Below are 16,898 nucleotides of genomic sequence, written 5' to 3' on the forward strand. Positions count from 1 at the left end.
CCCTCGAGAAGGTGGTGGTGAGCTGCCTTTGTGAACCGCTGCAGTCCGTGTGGTGAAGGTACTCCCACAGTGCTGTCAGGGAGAGAGTTCCAGGATTTTGACCCAGAGACGATGAAGGAACGGCGACGTACTTCCAAGTCAGGATTGTGTGTGACTTGGAGGGGGATCGTCGAGATGGTGTTCCCATGCGCCTGCTGCCCTTGTCCCTCTAGGTGGTAGAGGTCGTGGGTTTGGGAGGTTGTCCCACTACAGTGCTATCTAACTGCTTGTCTGACATCAATTCAAAACTATTTCGAACTTACCCTTGGCAAGACTGAAGCCATCCTGTTCAGCTTCCTAGAATAACTGTTTGAGCTCACGATTGATTCCATCCGTCTCCCTGTTTGCTCGCTGGGGATGAATCTGACGATGTGCAAATTGTACCTTGTTTGACCCTGAACTGAGCTTCAAACTCTATCCTATCTATCACCAAGGTTGCCTTTATTCTCGTTTGCAACATCATCCATTCCTACCCTTGCTGCCACTGAGTCCCTCATCCATATCTTCTACTTCAGGCTCCACTTCTGCAATGTTCTCCCTGCAGGCCTTGGAAACTCCACCTTCTACAAACGCCAACTCATCCTAAACTGCCACATGCATCCTGTTCTGTGCTGTATCCAATTTCCCGATTACCGCTGTCATTGTCGACCATTGCCTCCCCCTGTGCATTGAATTCAAGTTTCCTCTATCCATGGTTATGCCTCTGCCTATCTCTGCTACCTCCTGCAGGCCCACATGCCAGCTGCACTCACCGCTGGTTTAACTCTGGCCTCCTTTGCATTTCCCCCTTACTTTCCTCCTCCTCTGATGGCAGAGCCTACAACTGTCTTAGCCCCATACTCTCATAACACTGAAACTACCCTGTCTTGCAACCTCTCTCCACTCCTTCAAAAATCTCATTGAAACCTATCCCTTTGATGATGTCTTTGACCTCTGTTTTCCAGCTCGCTGTGTTTGTTTTGTCTCCATGCAGTGCCTTGGGATGTTTTACTACATTAAGGGCACTAATATAATGATTGTAGTACAGGGTAGTAGCAGCGGTAGTAATGAGATCAGAAGCTTCAAACACGAGAGAAATAAGTTTAGCTTGAATGTACCATAACATTTCTTACCGTGTATTGAAGTTTACCCTGTTCTTTGTTCTACAAAATATTTCTCTTCCTTTGTTACTCCATCGTCAATTTGCTTCCTTTTTTTTTAAAGTCCCTTTTTTGGCCACCCGTCTTGACCCCTTCCTTGTGCCGTGTTCCCTAACCAACGGGGCAGGCAGGTGTTCTCAGCTTTGGCTGCTGTGTAATTAGCTGCAAGGTGGTGCACTTGCGTGGCCTGAATTAATCTGTTCCCTCTCCCTCTGGAGAAGCTTTGTGTGTGCATTGAACAACCGTCTATTTGGTCTTTCACGCTTGATCTGTTGACCCTGATGCCCTGAAAATTCATGAATTTTGCTTCTCTGACTAATCGAGCAGTCAGGTTGGGTGGGTGACGGACAGCTACTGGATCACTTCTCGCTGCCTCCTCAGTACCCTAAAGAGGCCCGAGGAGAACACATTTTTGCATTTGGGACATTGATGTTCTGTTGTACCATTGCTCCTGTTGAATGGCCAAATTTTTTTATACAGGTGCAGCGTCGAGAATCCGGAGTTCTGGACTCCGGACCGATCAGTGGCAGGGTCATCCGGAATTGGACCCGACGACCCTGCTGATTTCCAGGCCCCACCGCTGCCCAACCTTGTGCCTCGCCTCACCGCCACCGTTCTTACTTCGGGGCCTCCTCGGCGCTGGGCCGCCCGACGATATCCTCCTTGCCGGGAATTCTCCCCCCGCCCCTTTCTGACATTCCGAAATCCGGAAGTACCTGAACCCGAGCTCGGGTGTTTCCGGATTCGTGACATCAGAAAACAAAGCGCAAGTCCGGAATCCACAACAGCCTCGGTCCCGAGGGTTCCGGATTTTAGGCACTGCACCTGTACAACCAAATATTTAAAAGTCAGTAGATTTATAAAATGGACAGAACATTTATTTTATCTCAAAAATCACCTGATAGATGCTATGAGTTGCTGCCCGAAATAATACTGGCAGGATTTTATTGCTTCTGAATTTATTCCATTACTGTTGCTTCATGTGTATTTCACATTGACAGGCTGAACCTTTTCAGTACCAGCAACTTGCAATTCTCACAAAATACAGTTGCTTATGCATTGGCAAAAGACCTAGAGCGGAGATGAGGAGACTTATTTTCACCGAGTTATCGGGATCGGTAACGCTTTGCCTGAAAAGGTGGTGGAAACTAATTCCGTCAATAATTTAAAAGGGAATTGGACAGTTACTGTAGGATGAGGAACTTTCAGGGTTACAGACAAAAAGCGGGGGTCTGGTACCAATTTTCCCGTTAAGCTGCGCGGCCATCTGGAGGTCCTGCACAGCCGGTTCACCAGCTTTTAAATGGCGGAACCACACACGCGCCGAAATTTGAATGGGCCACACACCCAAAAATAAAACTAGAGGGGACATTTTATGGGACGAAACACGACTGCTCTTCCAAAGAGCCAGCACAGGCACGATGGGCCGAGAGGCCTCCATCAATGCTGCAAGTGTCTATGATTTTGTGATTAGTAATATTTTCAACAGTCTATCTTGTATATGAAAAATCTTCAGCCTACAAAACTTGACCTCCTGTTGTCATATCTTTATCACAGTATCAACACTTTCCCATGTTCATGTTGGTAATGGGATGGACGTGCCTATGTAAATTGAGGCTGTAATTATATCAATGTAACTATTTGTACTGCACTTTTTTTTGACAGACATGCCGAGAAGCAGGACCTGAGGCCTGAGACTCCGCTGAGGCCCCAGGCCCTCTTTGCCCGCTCACACACTCCGCCCCCCGACTCTCTTCTCCCGCCCCCCCCCCCCCCCCGTGGAGGGAATTCAGGAAAGACTGATCACGTTCTTCCAACCCCCTTCAAGCGACATCATTGGAGTGGATGATATCCAGAAGTCATGACATTGTCACAATTCACTTCATACCCAATAAACCTGTTAACAGTCTGTACACCATGCCCCATCTATGAGAAGTGTGGGGGGGAGGGGGGAGGTGTAGGATGCACCTGCGCTGGGGTAAGGCACTTTGGCTGGCCCTTGCTATCTTCTGGGGAGCTCTCTCCTCTGTTGCCTCAGGAAGTCAAGGTGGATCAAGTTACAATTTGCAAAGTCAGAGAGACCTTGGGATGGGTGGTTCCAGTTGCACATTCCTGTGAAACTTCAGGGTGTGGCTTATCTTCCAAGGGGACCAATCATAGACAAAGGGTGGAGCATGGTGGACATTTTAGCAATACAAATAAGCGCATCCTAATTATATAGCTAGTCCAATGCCCAGACTCTGAACATACTTAGCGTGTCCCTCAGGCTACTCTTGGAGCCTGGTATTAGCATCTTGGCTATCCGTTAGCTATAATTTCAACATCCTTATCTGCGTCCCCATCTTCCCATCTCTATCTGCCTCACCTCCCTCCCTCCCTAACGCTCTCGCTCCTCTCCGTCTCCCTCTTTCAATTGGCTGGCTCTCGCTGCCTGCCCACAAACCGCTCCACCCCCCGCCCCCCCCCCCACTCTCATCTGCAAATATGACCAATTTATATTCCGTTTCTGACTCCCAAGTTAATTCTGCAACTTGGAAACAATAGTGGTCCTAGCAGGCGTGTATCACAGTCCATCTGGAATGTCACTTCCTGAAAAAGTTGAATGGGTTGGTCAGGCAGGATCTTTTCCCTTCTGAATCCACGCCTGCAGTTAATTGGGCTGTTGTTGGAGCTTGCTTCTGATAATCAATTCTATTATTTTGCATGGCCTGGAAGCAAAGCTAATAGGTCTGTAGCTGTCTGAGTCCCCATTTGCAATCCTGTGGGAGATTGACTTCTGTACAAATAAATAGAGTGTTCTTTGTAGCACATTTTTCTTGTTTCTGCAATTAAGCCTTATTGGACAATGTGTTGTGCTCTTGCTTTTGAACAGTTGAATGATTGGTGCTTGGTCTAAGTTTCCACGATGCTTTGCGTGATTGCCAATAGAAAATGTGCAATAAGGTTTGATTGGAGAAAATAGAAAAAAAGTCCCATTCTTGTAACATGGACTATTCAGTACTGCACTCTACACACAGTTAGTGTATGTTGTGAAAATTGGAAGTTGTGCATACTGCTTTAACCTGTGAGTTTGAAATGCATGTAACATTAATGAAATATATATAGAAGTGATGAAGTTCTGCTAGTGTTATTTTGAGTGGTAACTTATAACATCCACCAGGCGATTTTCTGCGACTAAATCAATGTTACGACCATTTAAGGACAATCTTTTTTTTTAAAAAGCATTTGCTTGGTGCATCTTTCATGTGACAATAGGCAGCTTTTGGCAGTTGGCACCAACCCAGCTAGTCTGTTGCCAATTGACAGTGAGGCCTGTTCAGTCTGTGCGCAGGTGAAGCAAATTGGAGCGCTTTGTTTGTACATAAAGTCCTGGTCATTGAATTGGATTTGCGGTGGTCGACTTTGGCAATATTTGGCTTCTGCTATTGTAACTCTTCACCACCTGTCTTTACTGGAGAAGTGTCCCGTTACACCGCAGTTTGGGTGCATGTGGGCACGTGGATTGGCCATTATCGTTGTCCTGAACAGAAGTCTCACTGAACATAAATGCATTTCTCTTCCAGTCTGACCAGCTGAGCAAATTGCTGTGGGAAGCTGTAGAGGTGCAGTGCTGTTTTATGTATATATAATATGCATTGACTAAAGAATTCCCTTGTAATCAACTGCAAATTGGTTCATTAAACTTGACCAATTGCAATTTTTTTTTTCTTCAGCTCAAATGTAGTCTTTATAATGGATAATAGGCGCAAGTTTAAAGTAGTGTTCAAAAATAAGATGCCTGGAGCTATTTCACGCCAATTGTTCCCTCCCGCACCCCCGGTTACATTGCTGCCATATGACACTTTCCCAGATATTTATTATTATTTGTCATCGATATAAGGCATTTTGTTTTCCTTAGTTTCTGAAAATAGACTACCCTAAATGCTGGCGACCCATATTTCTTTGTGCACTTATTAAAAATATATTATTGGGCAAGTAAGGTGCACGTGATACCAGACAATGCAATGCATATATCACTCTCTTCCTGTGTTTTGCACCACGCATCAGATGCTTCAGTGTGCCTGTGGCATCAATAATTCCTCAGAATCAATAGCCTCCTTGTATGTATAACCGACTGACCAAGATACCCCACTAGTCCTTTCTTATGAACAGAGTGAGGACCACTCCTGTTAATCCAGTCGTTTCTTGCTTGGAATAAAATCACATCCAGTAGTGCGAATAAAGCCATTTTAATAAAACAGCACCTTGTTTTGCACAATTTCAATTGAAGTTAGGTAACTTTAAACTAATCGACTGTAAGGGGAGGGAAGAAAGCACAGAATATGATTAAGGTGTATTACACGTAGGCATTCTATCCCACGTTAATCCTGAACTGTGTTTGCTTATGGCTGTTTTGTGTGTTGCAAATATTGACATATAACTAACTCAGGACTATGTGTAGAGACTCTTATCCTTCATTCTATAGCAGTGTGCACCATGATGTGTACACATAAACATTCTTAAAATTGTCTCGATTCTAATTAAACTCTTTCTGGTGACATTTCATTTATAGGAACGCACTTGAGTTACAGTTCTTACAATTAAGCTTTATTTATCATGGGTGAATAACAATTTATTATTGGGTTTTTCCAGCAAACGGCTTTGATTTCACCAACCTGGCTGTGAAGAAGCAGCTGTTTGTGCATTATTCATTTATGTGAAATGCTTTCGATCCGTTAAATTGGTAATCCCAAACAGTTTTTTTTAAACAAAAAACTATTGGATTACCTGGTATCAAGTGCATCTTTCTTGCCCAATAATATATTTTTAATAAGTGCCCAAAGAAGTATGGGTCGCTAGCATCTAGGGTTGTCTGATTGCTTGTTTTTCTCCATTTCAGAGGTATATATTGAACCCCCTTTAGGTCTATATCCCATCACACAAGTTCAGTCATGGCCGGGGGTGGGGGGGAGGGATAGATAGCATTTTCGAACATTGGTAAGTTGAAGTCTGGCTACAGTAAACATTCTTCAACTAAAGCGTTCATTGCAACACATGGAGAATGTCCAGGAATCGCATTGTAGAGCACAATTATGCTAAATGGTGAATATCTACATAATGTAAGAATTCGGAGCAGCTGTCGACCATACAGCACCTCAAGCCTGCAACGCCATTGAATAAGATGGCTGATCTTCGACCTCAACTTCACTATCCTGCCCGCTCCCTGCATCCCTTGATTTCCCTAGAGTCCAGAAGTCTATCGATCTCAGCCTTGAATATACTCATCGACTGAGCCTCCACAGACTTTGGAGTAGAGAATTCCACAAAGATTCACAATCCTCTGAGTGAAGAAATTCCTCCTCACTCAGTCTTACCCTGAGACTGTGATCCCTGGTTCTAGACTCTCCAGCCAGGGAAACAACCTCTCAGCATCTACCCTGTCAATCCTCCTCAGAATCTTAACATATCATTTAGGATTAGATTGAACCAACTTGAAGATGGATATTTCTGTTGTTCTATTGATATAATTTGCACTGGAATTATTTAACTTGACTGCCTCATTGAGTCTGTATTTATGCAACGTATCGATATGCCCATGTGATATTAATCATATACGTATAATAGTTATTGCACATCTTAATTTAAATCAAATTTTTAATTTTTTGCTGTGTGGAACATGTATGAACAATGTACTTGATGGAAACTAAAATATAGGATTCTGCTGGTGAGGGCGGCATTCATAAACAGAATTGTGTATTTGTTAGTGTTGAGTGTTTCTTGGGAGTTAACCAGTGTTTCTCGTCGTGAAATTGTGACCCATTGAGTGGTTTATCCTTTTATCATTAGCTTTCACGAGCAATTTTCTGTGTTCGTTTTTGAAAGTTAGTGAAAATGTTGCTTTATCTACTGAACTGAATTGCAGGTTTTTAAACCTTTCTCTTTCATGTTCTGTTCTTTGTGCAGAAATCAAGATGACTACCAGTTAGTTCGTAAATTAGGTCGAGGGAAATACAGTGAAGTGTTTGAAGCCATTAACATCACAAACAATGAAAAAGTAGTTGTTAAAATACTTAAGGTAAGACTTGCTTCAGTACTGATGAACATTGCACACCCACAATTGCATCTTCTCCTAACCCATGCCTGAGCCACACACTATTGCCCAAATAAGAGGAGAAATGGGCAGCAACCTTCCAGTCCTCCCAATTTCACCCTTGGGTGTGAACACATGCCCTGCTAGTTTGAAGGAGTGCAGTTAATAGTGCGAGCATGTTACTCCTGCCGTTAACTGCACTCTAATAGTAGGGGTTCTGCAGAGATCTGATGGCATCGAAGGCCTCATGTTTTCCAGCTTCAATCTCCCATTTAAATCTTAACAAGCAAAGCCCAATTGTCCTCTTGACATAAGTCATAGATTTCTGGCCTCCAACAGGCATTGATTTGGAGCAGAACAAAAGAGAGATGAACGGGAAGAGCGGTGCATGGAGATGTGGATTCGATTTGAGTGCCACTCTCTCAGGATTCCCAAACTCCGATGCAAAATGCCGCGAGAGTTGGGCATTTTAGTTTTCCCCTTTTTGATCCAGTTTTCTCTCACTCTGTGTGCTGACTCTTTGCTCAGATACAGTCCATGGGCATCGGTTACTCTTCAAAGCCTTATCCAAGTGGCAATTCTTCTTGGGTAAATCTAGACAACAAGTCCTGACTTGTTATTTGATTATGGGGGATGTCGGAGTTGATCCTGATCCTGTCCTCACCCCGAGTCCGCACGTGCATACTTCCAACGGGTAGCTGATTTTTTTTGTTGCCTCCTTTAGTGAGGATTACATAGAAACATAAAAAATAGGTGCAAGAGTAGACCGTTCAGCCCTTCGAGCCTGCACCGCCATTCAATAAGATCATGGCTGATCATTCCCTCAGCACCCCTTTCCTGCTTTCTCTCCATACTCTTGATCTCTTTAGCCGTAAGGGCCATATCTAACTCCCTCTTGAATATATCCATTGAACTGGCATCAATAACTCTCTGCAGCAGGGAATTCCACAGGTTAACAACTCTGAGTGAAGAAGTTTCTCCTCGTCTCAGTCCTAAATGGCCGACCCCTTATCCTAAGACTATGTCCCCTGGTTCTGGACTTCCCCAACATCGGGAACATTCTTCCCGCATCTATAACCTAACCTGTCCTGTCCTGTCAGAATATTGTATGTTTCTATGTTCCCCTCATCCTTCTAAACTCCAGTGAATAAAGGCCAAGTTGATCCAGTCGCTCCTCATATGTCAGTCCAGCCATCCCTGGAATCAGTCTGGTGAACCTTCGCTGCACTTCCTCAATAGCAAGCACATTGCCCTGGCTGAGAACAGTCAATCCAACAAATATCGGGAGTCAAGTTTGAGGCCTTCCTGGTCTGAATGGCTCAACTTCTCACTGTGTAAATCTGCTGAGCCATCGGGGAAGTGAGTGTGATTCCTTACTTGGTTTTCTTTTTAACCCTTCTTAGAACATAATAGGAACAGGAGTAGGCCATACGGCCCCTCGAGCCTGCTCCGCCATTCAATAAGATCATGGCTGATCAGCTCCACTTTCCCGCCCGCTCCCCATAACCCCTTATCGTTTAAGAAACTGTCTATCTCTGTCTTAAATGTATTCAAAGTCCCAGCTTCCACAGCTCTCTGAGGCAGCGAATTCCGCAGATTTACAACCCTCAAGAAATTTCTCCTCATCTCAGTTTTAAATTGGCGGACAGAGCCTTGCACCTCTCTTACACTGCAAGATTGATATGGTGGGATAATTAGAGGCATTAACCTGCCATTTAACGTCAATGCATTGGAGCACCAATTGTTATACCATGTATACTTTTCCAACACAATATTGTGGATTGGTAATTTTTTTTCATGTGTATTGCAATTATTGCTTCTGAAGGATATCTATTGGATAATGCATGGTAATTGGTTGGGATTTAAAAATTTTATTTATTCATTCATGGGATGTGGGCGTCGCTGACAAATCCAGCATTTATTGCCAATCCCTACTTGTCCTCGAGAAGGTGGTAGTGTGCCGCCACCTTGAACCGCTGCAGTCCATGTGTTGATACTTCTTTGTAACAGTTTGGTACGACTGAGTGTCTCGCTAGGCCATTTCAGCGGGCAGCTAAGAGTCAACCACATTGCTGTGGGTCTGGCCAGACCAGGTAAGGATGGCAAATTTCCTCCTTTCAAGGACAATAGCGAGCCAGATGGATTTTTACAACAATCTGGTAGTTTCATAGTCTTCATTACTGATTTGAGTTTTTTATTCCAGATTTAGTGAATTTAAACGTGGTGGGATTTGAACTTGTGTCTTACGGATCATTAGTCTAGGCGTGTGGATTACTAGTCCAATAACATGGTACTGTTCCCGATGATCCGGCAATGAACGTTATTTCATGGCTATATTTAAAAGCATTAATAAATATTTTGCGGTTAAAATCTTCACTTGTCAGTCACTGTGAATGGCCCTCAATTAATAATTGCACTGAACAAAACACCTTTTGGTGTACCGTACCTGTAATTTTACAGTGTCATGTCTTTTCCTGTTCCCATTTTTTTTTTAAACAAGAGGTACTCAATAACAGACCTGCAGATGTGGGGTGAAGAGTTCCAGTTATTAACCAATGGAAATATTTGGAGGAGCAGGGGGGGGGGGGGGGAGGGGGGGAAACCAGCAAATTACCACAGGTAAAAGTAATACCAAAATGTACTTCAAACAAGTACATTGCACTGCAGCAACTCCCCAAAGCTGCTTCGGCAGCACCTACCAAACCCGCGACCTCTACACCGTGAAAGACCAGGGCAGCAGGTGCATGGGAGCACCCATCACCTCCAAGTCACACACCATCCTGATTGGAAATATATCGCTGTTCCTTCATCGCTAGGTCAAAATCCTGGAACTTCCTCCTTAACCGCACGAGCTGCAGTGGTTCAAGAAGGTGGCTCACCACAGCCTTCACAACGACAATTTGGGATGGGTGATAAATGCTGGCCTTGCCAGCCAGCAATGCCCACATCCAGTGTTGTAATTGCAATACATTCCTTCATAAGCCTGGGAGCATACTCATAATAGAACAAAGTCAAAAATCTATATTTTCTTCCTTCACATGCCTCTGGGCTGTTTAAGTACCGAATATCCATTCCTATTAATGTTTTTGTAGGCATGTTGCCATTTTCTTTTTATCACATATCTCTGTATTGGGTGGAAGGGTGATTTTTACTATCCTCCATTAGCACTAAATACAACAACAACTTATATTTATATAGCGCCTTTAACATTTGTCCCAATATACCTGGCGATGAAAGTTGCCTGAGATAATTCCTCTTGATTTAATTTCCCCCCCCCCCCCTGCCCTTTCCTCCCCATGTATTATTAAGGGGCACTTTCTGCCTCTCCAGAAAGCACGCTCGACATCAGAGACTAACTACCTGAGGAAATGTGCGTGCATCACCCATCGGTGCAGTGGAGCTCCAGAGCCTGTGTGCGACAGCAAAAGTAAAGAAACAAAGCAATCGCAGTTTAGTTTATAAAATATAATTAAAACAAACCAATACTTTTTTTTCTTGCAGCCTGTAAAGAAGAAGAAAATAAAGCGTGAAATTAAAATATTGGAGAATCTGCGTGGCGGTCCAAATATTATCACACTCATAGATATCGTCAAAGATCCTGTGGTAAGCGAAGATTCCACTTCTTTCACTTCAGTTGAGTTTTTACTGAGACGCAACTACAATTTAAAAAAAAATACAATGGAAAAAATGGTTTTGTGAAAGTGCAACTGAAGCCCACATCTTGTAAAGGAGATGAATTTTTTTTGTCCCTTTGTTGCATTTTAATGGCACAGCAGAGAAAACGGAGTGCTGGAAATCTGAAATAATAATGGGAAGTGAGAACCCACATTAGAAAAAATTTGGCATTTTCTGTTGTTTAATGGCACAAATCTTCCTGTGGGTTTGTAGACTGCTACTGGTGTACCCACCCACCTGTCGGTTTAAGTTGCTGCCCTCTGCATTTCTGGATAGTAAATAAAGGCTTTTTTGTGGCCTTGCTTTAGTTAAGCACTGTGTAAAACAGATGTCGTTAATATTTTATCACATTCATGTGTGATATTGCTCCCAGTAATTGAGTGCAAACGTATCGGTGATTAAATCATACTCATTAAAAGATCGATGGCTATCGATGCCCCACACTGAGCTATGTTCATTAGAAGACCGCTTACAACTCTTTTGAATTAACTCCTTCCATAGTGTATGTTACCGTGAGAGTAATAAACGACGCACATCCTGCTTCTGTCTGTTGCCCGAATCTCTCGTAGTCCACGGTGTCTTATTTTCTGTTTTCTTGATCAACTCGATGCAGTTGTGCATGGGTTTGAGAATAAAGGGCAGCTGAAGATGGAGACTTTCCATGTATACCATCATACATGTCCAGATTGTCACAGGAAATGTTTCCTCCTATAATAGTACAGCACAGAAGGAGGCCATTTAGCCCATCGAGTCTGTGCAGGCTCTTTCGAAGAGCGATCCAGTTAGTCCCACTCCCCTGCTCTTTCCCCCTATTCTTGCAATTTGAAGTATTTATCCAATTCCTTTTTGAGGGCTACTATTGAATCTGTATCCACCACCCCATCGGGCAATGCATTCCAAATCCTGACCACTCGTTGAGTACATTTTTTCCCCTCCTGTCGCCTCTGGTTCTTTTGCCAATCACCTTAAATCTGTGCCCCCTCATTATCGCTGAATATGTATTTTAATGTATTTCGTGGACTATATTTCCTTCTGTTTTGTAATACAGTAGTGCTAGTTTAAACATATCTCAGAACACAGGAAATTAAAGTGTTGATAAGGTTAAATATATTGCATGAAGTAATTCTTAACCAATCCAGTCTCTATAGTGGCCAGCTGACAGATCTAAAATCACCTCATTTATGATCGGCTTTACTTTTGTAAAACCTCTCGAGAACAGGATTTGCTTGCTGTGATGCCCTTTACAGTTTATTAGCCCAGTGCGTTCTGTCTGGGCTAGCACAAGAAGAATGGATACTGATTTTTTTTTTAGCAAATTCATTTAATTCAGAAAAATATACGTACTTGCATTTTGTGACTCAAACTATACAGCGGCTGCACAAAGTACTTGCACGAGAATTAACACGTTCGGGTTATTGGTACAGATCAACATATTGGGAACAATTTGGTTTTAAGGACCAGAGCGATTTAGCAGTGTTCCTGGCATTCAGCTGAACACAAAGGTAACTTGCCTGGTTGTGCTGTTGCCATAATAGGAATTTCAGCAACCTAACCAAACAAAGAAAATTCTTGAACCAAAGCAAAATACTGCGGATGCTGGAAAACTGAAAAATGCTGGCAACACTCAGCAGGTCAGGCAGCATCTGCAGAGAGAGAGGAACAGTGTTAATATTTCAGGATGATGAGCTTTCATCAGAGCTCAAGAAAACTTTTGTTAGTTTATAGCTGGGTTCTGATTTCCTAATTAGCAGAGAAGGGCATCTGTGACAGCTCTCTGAAAGACCGGTTAGTTCCATTCCCTTGCCCTTTCCTCATTCCTTTTAAAATGTCTCTCATTTACCTTTTTAAAATCTAACATGGATTCTGCTTCCACGCCTCATTCACTAGGACTTCCATGTCCGAATGACTCCATATTTAAAAAAAAATCTTCTACTCCTTTCTTTTGACACAAATTGTTTTCCCCCCAAAACTGTGAAAGTTTGAACACCTCTTTGATCTCTTCACCTTCTTTGTTCTAATGACAAGAGCCCCAACTTCTCTAGTTTCTCCTCTTGCCCAAAGCCTCCCATCCAGGGTGTCGTATTGAATCTCTGCACTCTCTCCATGGACTTGACATTCTTCCCAAAGAAAGGAATCAAAACCGGATACACTATTCTAGTTGCGGTCTAACCAGGTTTGGCTTTTAAACAACAGAGTGTGGGAGTTGTGGTACAAGAGGAGGAGGTGGATCAATTAGATAGAATAAGATAAGGAAATCATACTGAAAAATTTGGTGGAACTGAAAAATGGAAAAGCACTGGATCATCATGGCATGCATCCTAGAATGCTTAGGAAAGTAAGGCTCTGACCACAATCTTTGAAACATGCTTGGATATGTAAGTTTTGCCAGGGGATTTCAGGTTTGTCTGATGGCAGTCTGGGTGTCTGCTGCGGATGTTTCCTGTAAGGTTCCAGGAAAGAGCTCCAAACTGCCTGATCTCTCCAGAGTTCCAGGCAGCCTGTACGTTGCCTGTTCTGAGTGACGTGCGTCACGTAGACATTTCACGCAAATGTTTGTTGCAGCGAAACCCCTTTTTGTGAGGCGCGGTGACAGTCGCGTTAAACTATATGTTGCAGAAGAGTGGCAAGATCTGGTTTGCCTGGTAGGCATTTAGTGGATTGTTGAAATGTGAATGTACAATAGCTCAATTCTCGAGGATTATGCAAGTGTTCTGTTCAGAAATATGCCTGATTCCTGCAGACAAGGACTCCATCACTGAAGTCTTTTTTTATTTGGACAGATTTGTTTGGCTGTAATTTGGATGCTAAATCATTAATATTTTAGGCATTTCATCACTTTTTGTGACTTTGAACTGGGGGATAGAACACTTTCTACGTTGTGTACCTATTTCCAGCATCAAGCACTCCCAGGTCAAGTTAGATGTAAAGTTCCCTGCACTCTGACTGCACCAGTGTGACAGTTTTGCATTTTTCCACACCTTCCTTCCTGTGACACTGACAGTTTAGCTCCATTTAATGCTGAATTCGATTGCTGCTGTGGACTCGTACTGGGAACCGGACTCAGACTGTCTGAACTCATTTTACACAGGACCCTTACAGCAATCATTCCATCAGTATTGGCTGGGTTGAAACCCAAGCCCCGAAGGTAAAAGACCTGTATCTTAACACACTGCACCACCTCGATCCCATGTTTGAGATTTAAATTATCTCCTTTTTGAGGAAAACTATATTTGCATAGATTATTTAGCTTTTTTTTTCCTGAGGAATTTCCAAACATAAGAATATAAGAAATGGGAGCAGGAGAAGGCCACCTGACCCCTCGAGCCTGCTCCGCCATTTAATAAGATAATGGCTGGATGAGGGTGGTAACGAGCCGTGCAGAGGAAGGCTTGTGTGGACTTCATTCCTCCAGTTCTTTGTATGGTGCACAATTACACCAACCAATTAATTATACTAGCACAGTATAGCGATCTGCCCCACCCCCTCCCCAATAATGACATTGTTTTCCAATAGAACCACTTCACTTGCATCTTATTGGTTTAAATAAGAGTGGAAAAATTGCACTGAATGATTGTATGAATGACTAGCCTTTTCAGAAAGGTTGAGGTTAGAGGTGGACAGGGTGACTCTTTCATTGTGTATTACAGTTTGCAATTTGTGGCTGTGACTGCTTGAAATGTTGTTACACAGTGCTTTGTAGTTTGGATTATTTTTGTTAATATGTACATTTATGCTGTTTTTTATTTTTCTTTAGCCCCTTTATTAAAGGTGCAGTTTTAATAGTATTTGCAATGATTAGGAAATTACGAAAATCTATAAAACATTGATCATTTCTTGGCTTAAAGTAAGTCGGGCTTTTTGGCTCCTTTAGTGCACACTAGGGGCCAAGTTTCGACCTCAGTTGCTCCTGATTTTTTGGAGCAACTGGTGTAGAACGGAGTATCTTAAAAATTCAAATTCTCGGCATTTAATTTGCTCCAGTTCTAGTCAGTTAGAACAGTTTCACTTTGGAACAGAATTTTTTTTTTCAAAAGGGGGCGTGTCCGGCCACTTACGCCTGTTTTCAAAGTTTCGGCAGTGAAAACTTACTCCAAACTAACTTAGAATGGAGTAAGTGAAGATTTTTGTATGCTCAAAAAAACCTTGTCTACACTTTCGAAAATCAGGCATAGGTTACAAATCAGGAGTAGGGAATGGGGGAGGGGGGGTTTAAAGGGAAGTTTACAAACATTAAACACTTCAGTTTTACAAATAAAGAGCCATCATCAATAATAAATGATAAAAACATCAATAAATCAACCAATAAAATCAATCAAAAAAAATTAATAAGAAATAATTTTTTTTTTAAAAATCAATAAATAAAACATTTTCTACTTACCGACTGCAGCACCGGGAGCCCTCCAACAGCGTGCTGGGATGCCCCCCCCCCCCCCCCGCCCAGTGTGTCTCTGTGTCTCTATCTCTCTGTCTGTCTGTGTGTGTCTCTCACTCTCTGTCTGTCAGTGTCTGTGTTTCTGACAGCGAGGGGATGGGGTAGAGGGGGTGGGCGGGGAAGGGGGTGACAAGTGAGGGAGGGGAGGGGGTTGAGAAGGGAGGGAGGGGAGGGGGGAAGGGGGTTGAGAAAGGAGGGAGGAGAGGGGGGGGAAGAGAAGGGAGGGAGCGAGGGAGGAGGGGGCCCCAAGACTTTGAGCTTAGACTTACCGGATTGACAGGTAGGTGGCGTCGGGGTCGGGAGCGCGGATCGGGGGGGCGGAGATCGGTCGGGGAGGTCGGGAGCGGGGGAAGCGAAGGTCGGGTCGGTGGGGGGGTGGAAGCGGGAGTCAAGTCGGGTCGGGTCCGGTCCGGAAGAAGCAGGAGCTGGGTGTGGGAGGCAGCCTTATGCACGCAGTCCCAGTGAGGCCATTCGGCCAGGGCTAGGGGCTGCGTGCTTCGGGCCCCTCCCACACAGTTTTGGGCGCCTGGAGCTTACTGCACTTGTGCGCCCACTGTAGCGCACATGTGCAGAGTCCCGGCACTGTTTTCAGTGCAGGGACCTGGCTCCGCCCCCAACTGCTCGTGCTGCGCCGCGCCGCGCCGAGGGCCAGAGGACCTGTAGGGAGCCGGAGAATCTGGAAGTTTTTTTCCGGCGCACTTTGTGGCGCGAAAAACGGGCGTCCAGGTCGGGGCTGCGCCGTTCTAGGCGCGGCCCGAAACTTGGGCCCTAGGAGTTGGTTGATTTCTGCTGGAGATGTTATTTTTAAATGACCATTTGGCTAAAGTGAAAGATGTGTTTGTGGAACAGGATGAAAGCACTTTTAGCTTACTGCATATGACTTAAAATTTAGACCTATTAGTCATTACCTGGTACTTGTATATCTCCAACAAATGACCATCTCCACTTCCCCTTGACATTCACTGGCATTATCATCAACATCTTTGGAGTTACCATTGACCAGAAACTCTCCTGGACCAGCCATGTAAATACCGTTGCTACCAGAGCAGGTCAGAGACAGGGTACTCTGTGCAAGTGGCTCAGCACCTGACTCCCCAAAGCCTTTCCACCACCTACAAGGCACAAGTCAGGAGTGTGATGGAATACTCTCCACTTGGTACAGCAACGCTCAAGTAGCTCAGCATTTCATCCACTTCCTCTCCATTACCAGCATGCCATTGCTGCAGTGTTTACTATCTACAGGATTCATAGTCAAAAAAAATTATAATCAGTAAAATATTTTACATAAATTATTAATTTTAAAGATCTATGACTCATGCTCTTTGTTTCTCCTCAGTCACGGACACCTGCTTTGGTTTTTGAACACGTAAACAACACAGATTTCAAGGTAAGATTGTGCCCTTTTTGTTACAAGCTAGTTCTAAATAGTACTGGTATTCATATTCCATTCCTCTTCTCCCCCTCCCCTCACCCCCACAGAAGTAGGGTTCAGCGAAGAAAAGAGGCATTTGTTGCAATGCTTTCCCGCAATGTTGTGCATGAG

The 16,898-nt window shown here is 43.7% G+C and overlaps 1 protein-coding gene across 2 annotated transcripts in view; it reads left to right on the plus strand.

Moving 5' to 3' along the window:
* The window catches only part of LOC139277637 (casein kinase II subunit alpha), a 121,321-nt gene that overhangs the window by 62,927 nt on the left and 41,496 nt on the right, over nt 1-16,898 (plus strand). For both annotated transcript variants that reach the window (XM_070896380.1, XM_070896378.1), the window contains 3 exons: nt 7,122-7,233; nt 10,750-10,851; nt 16,692-16,742. In XM_070896380.1, coding sequence (XP_070752481.1) covers nt 7,122-7,233; nt 10,750-10,851; nt 16,692-16,742 — 265 coding nt within the window. The remainder of the gene's footprint in view (nt 1-7,121; nt 7,234-10,749; nt 10,852-16,691; nt 16,743-16,898) is intronic.

This window comes from Pristiophorus japonicus, chromosome 12 (assembly GCF_044704955.1).
Source record: "Pristiophorus japonicus isolate sPriJap1 chromosome 12, sPriJap1.hap1, whole genome shotgun sequence".
Lineage (NCBI taxonomy): Eukaryota > Metazoa > Chordata > Chondrichthyes > Pristiophoridae > Pristiophorus > Pristiophorus japonicus.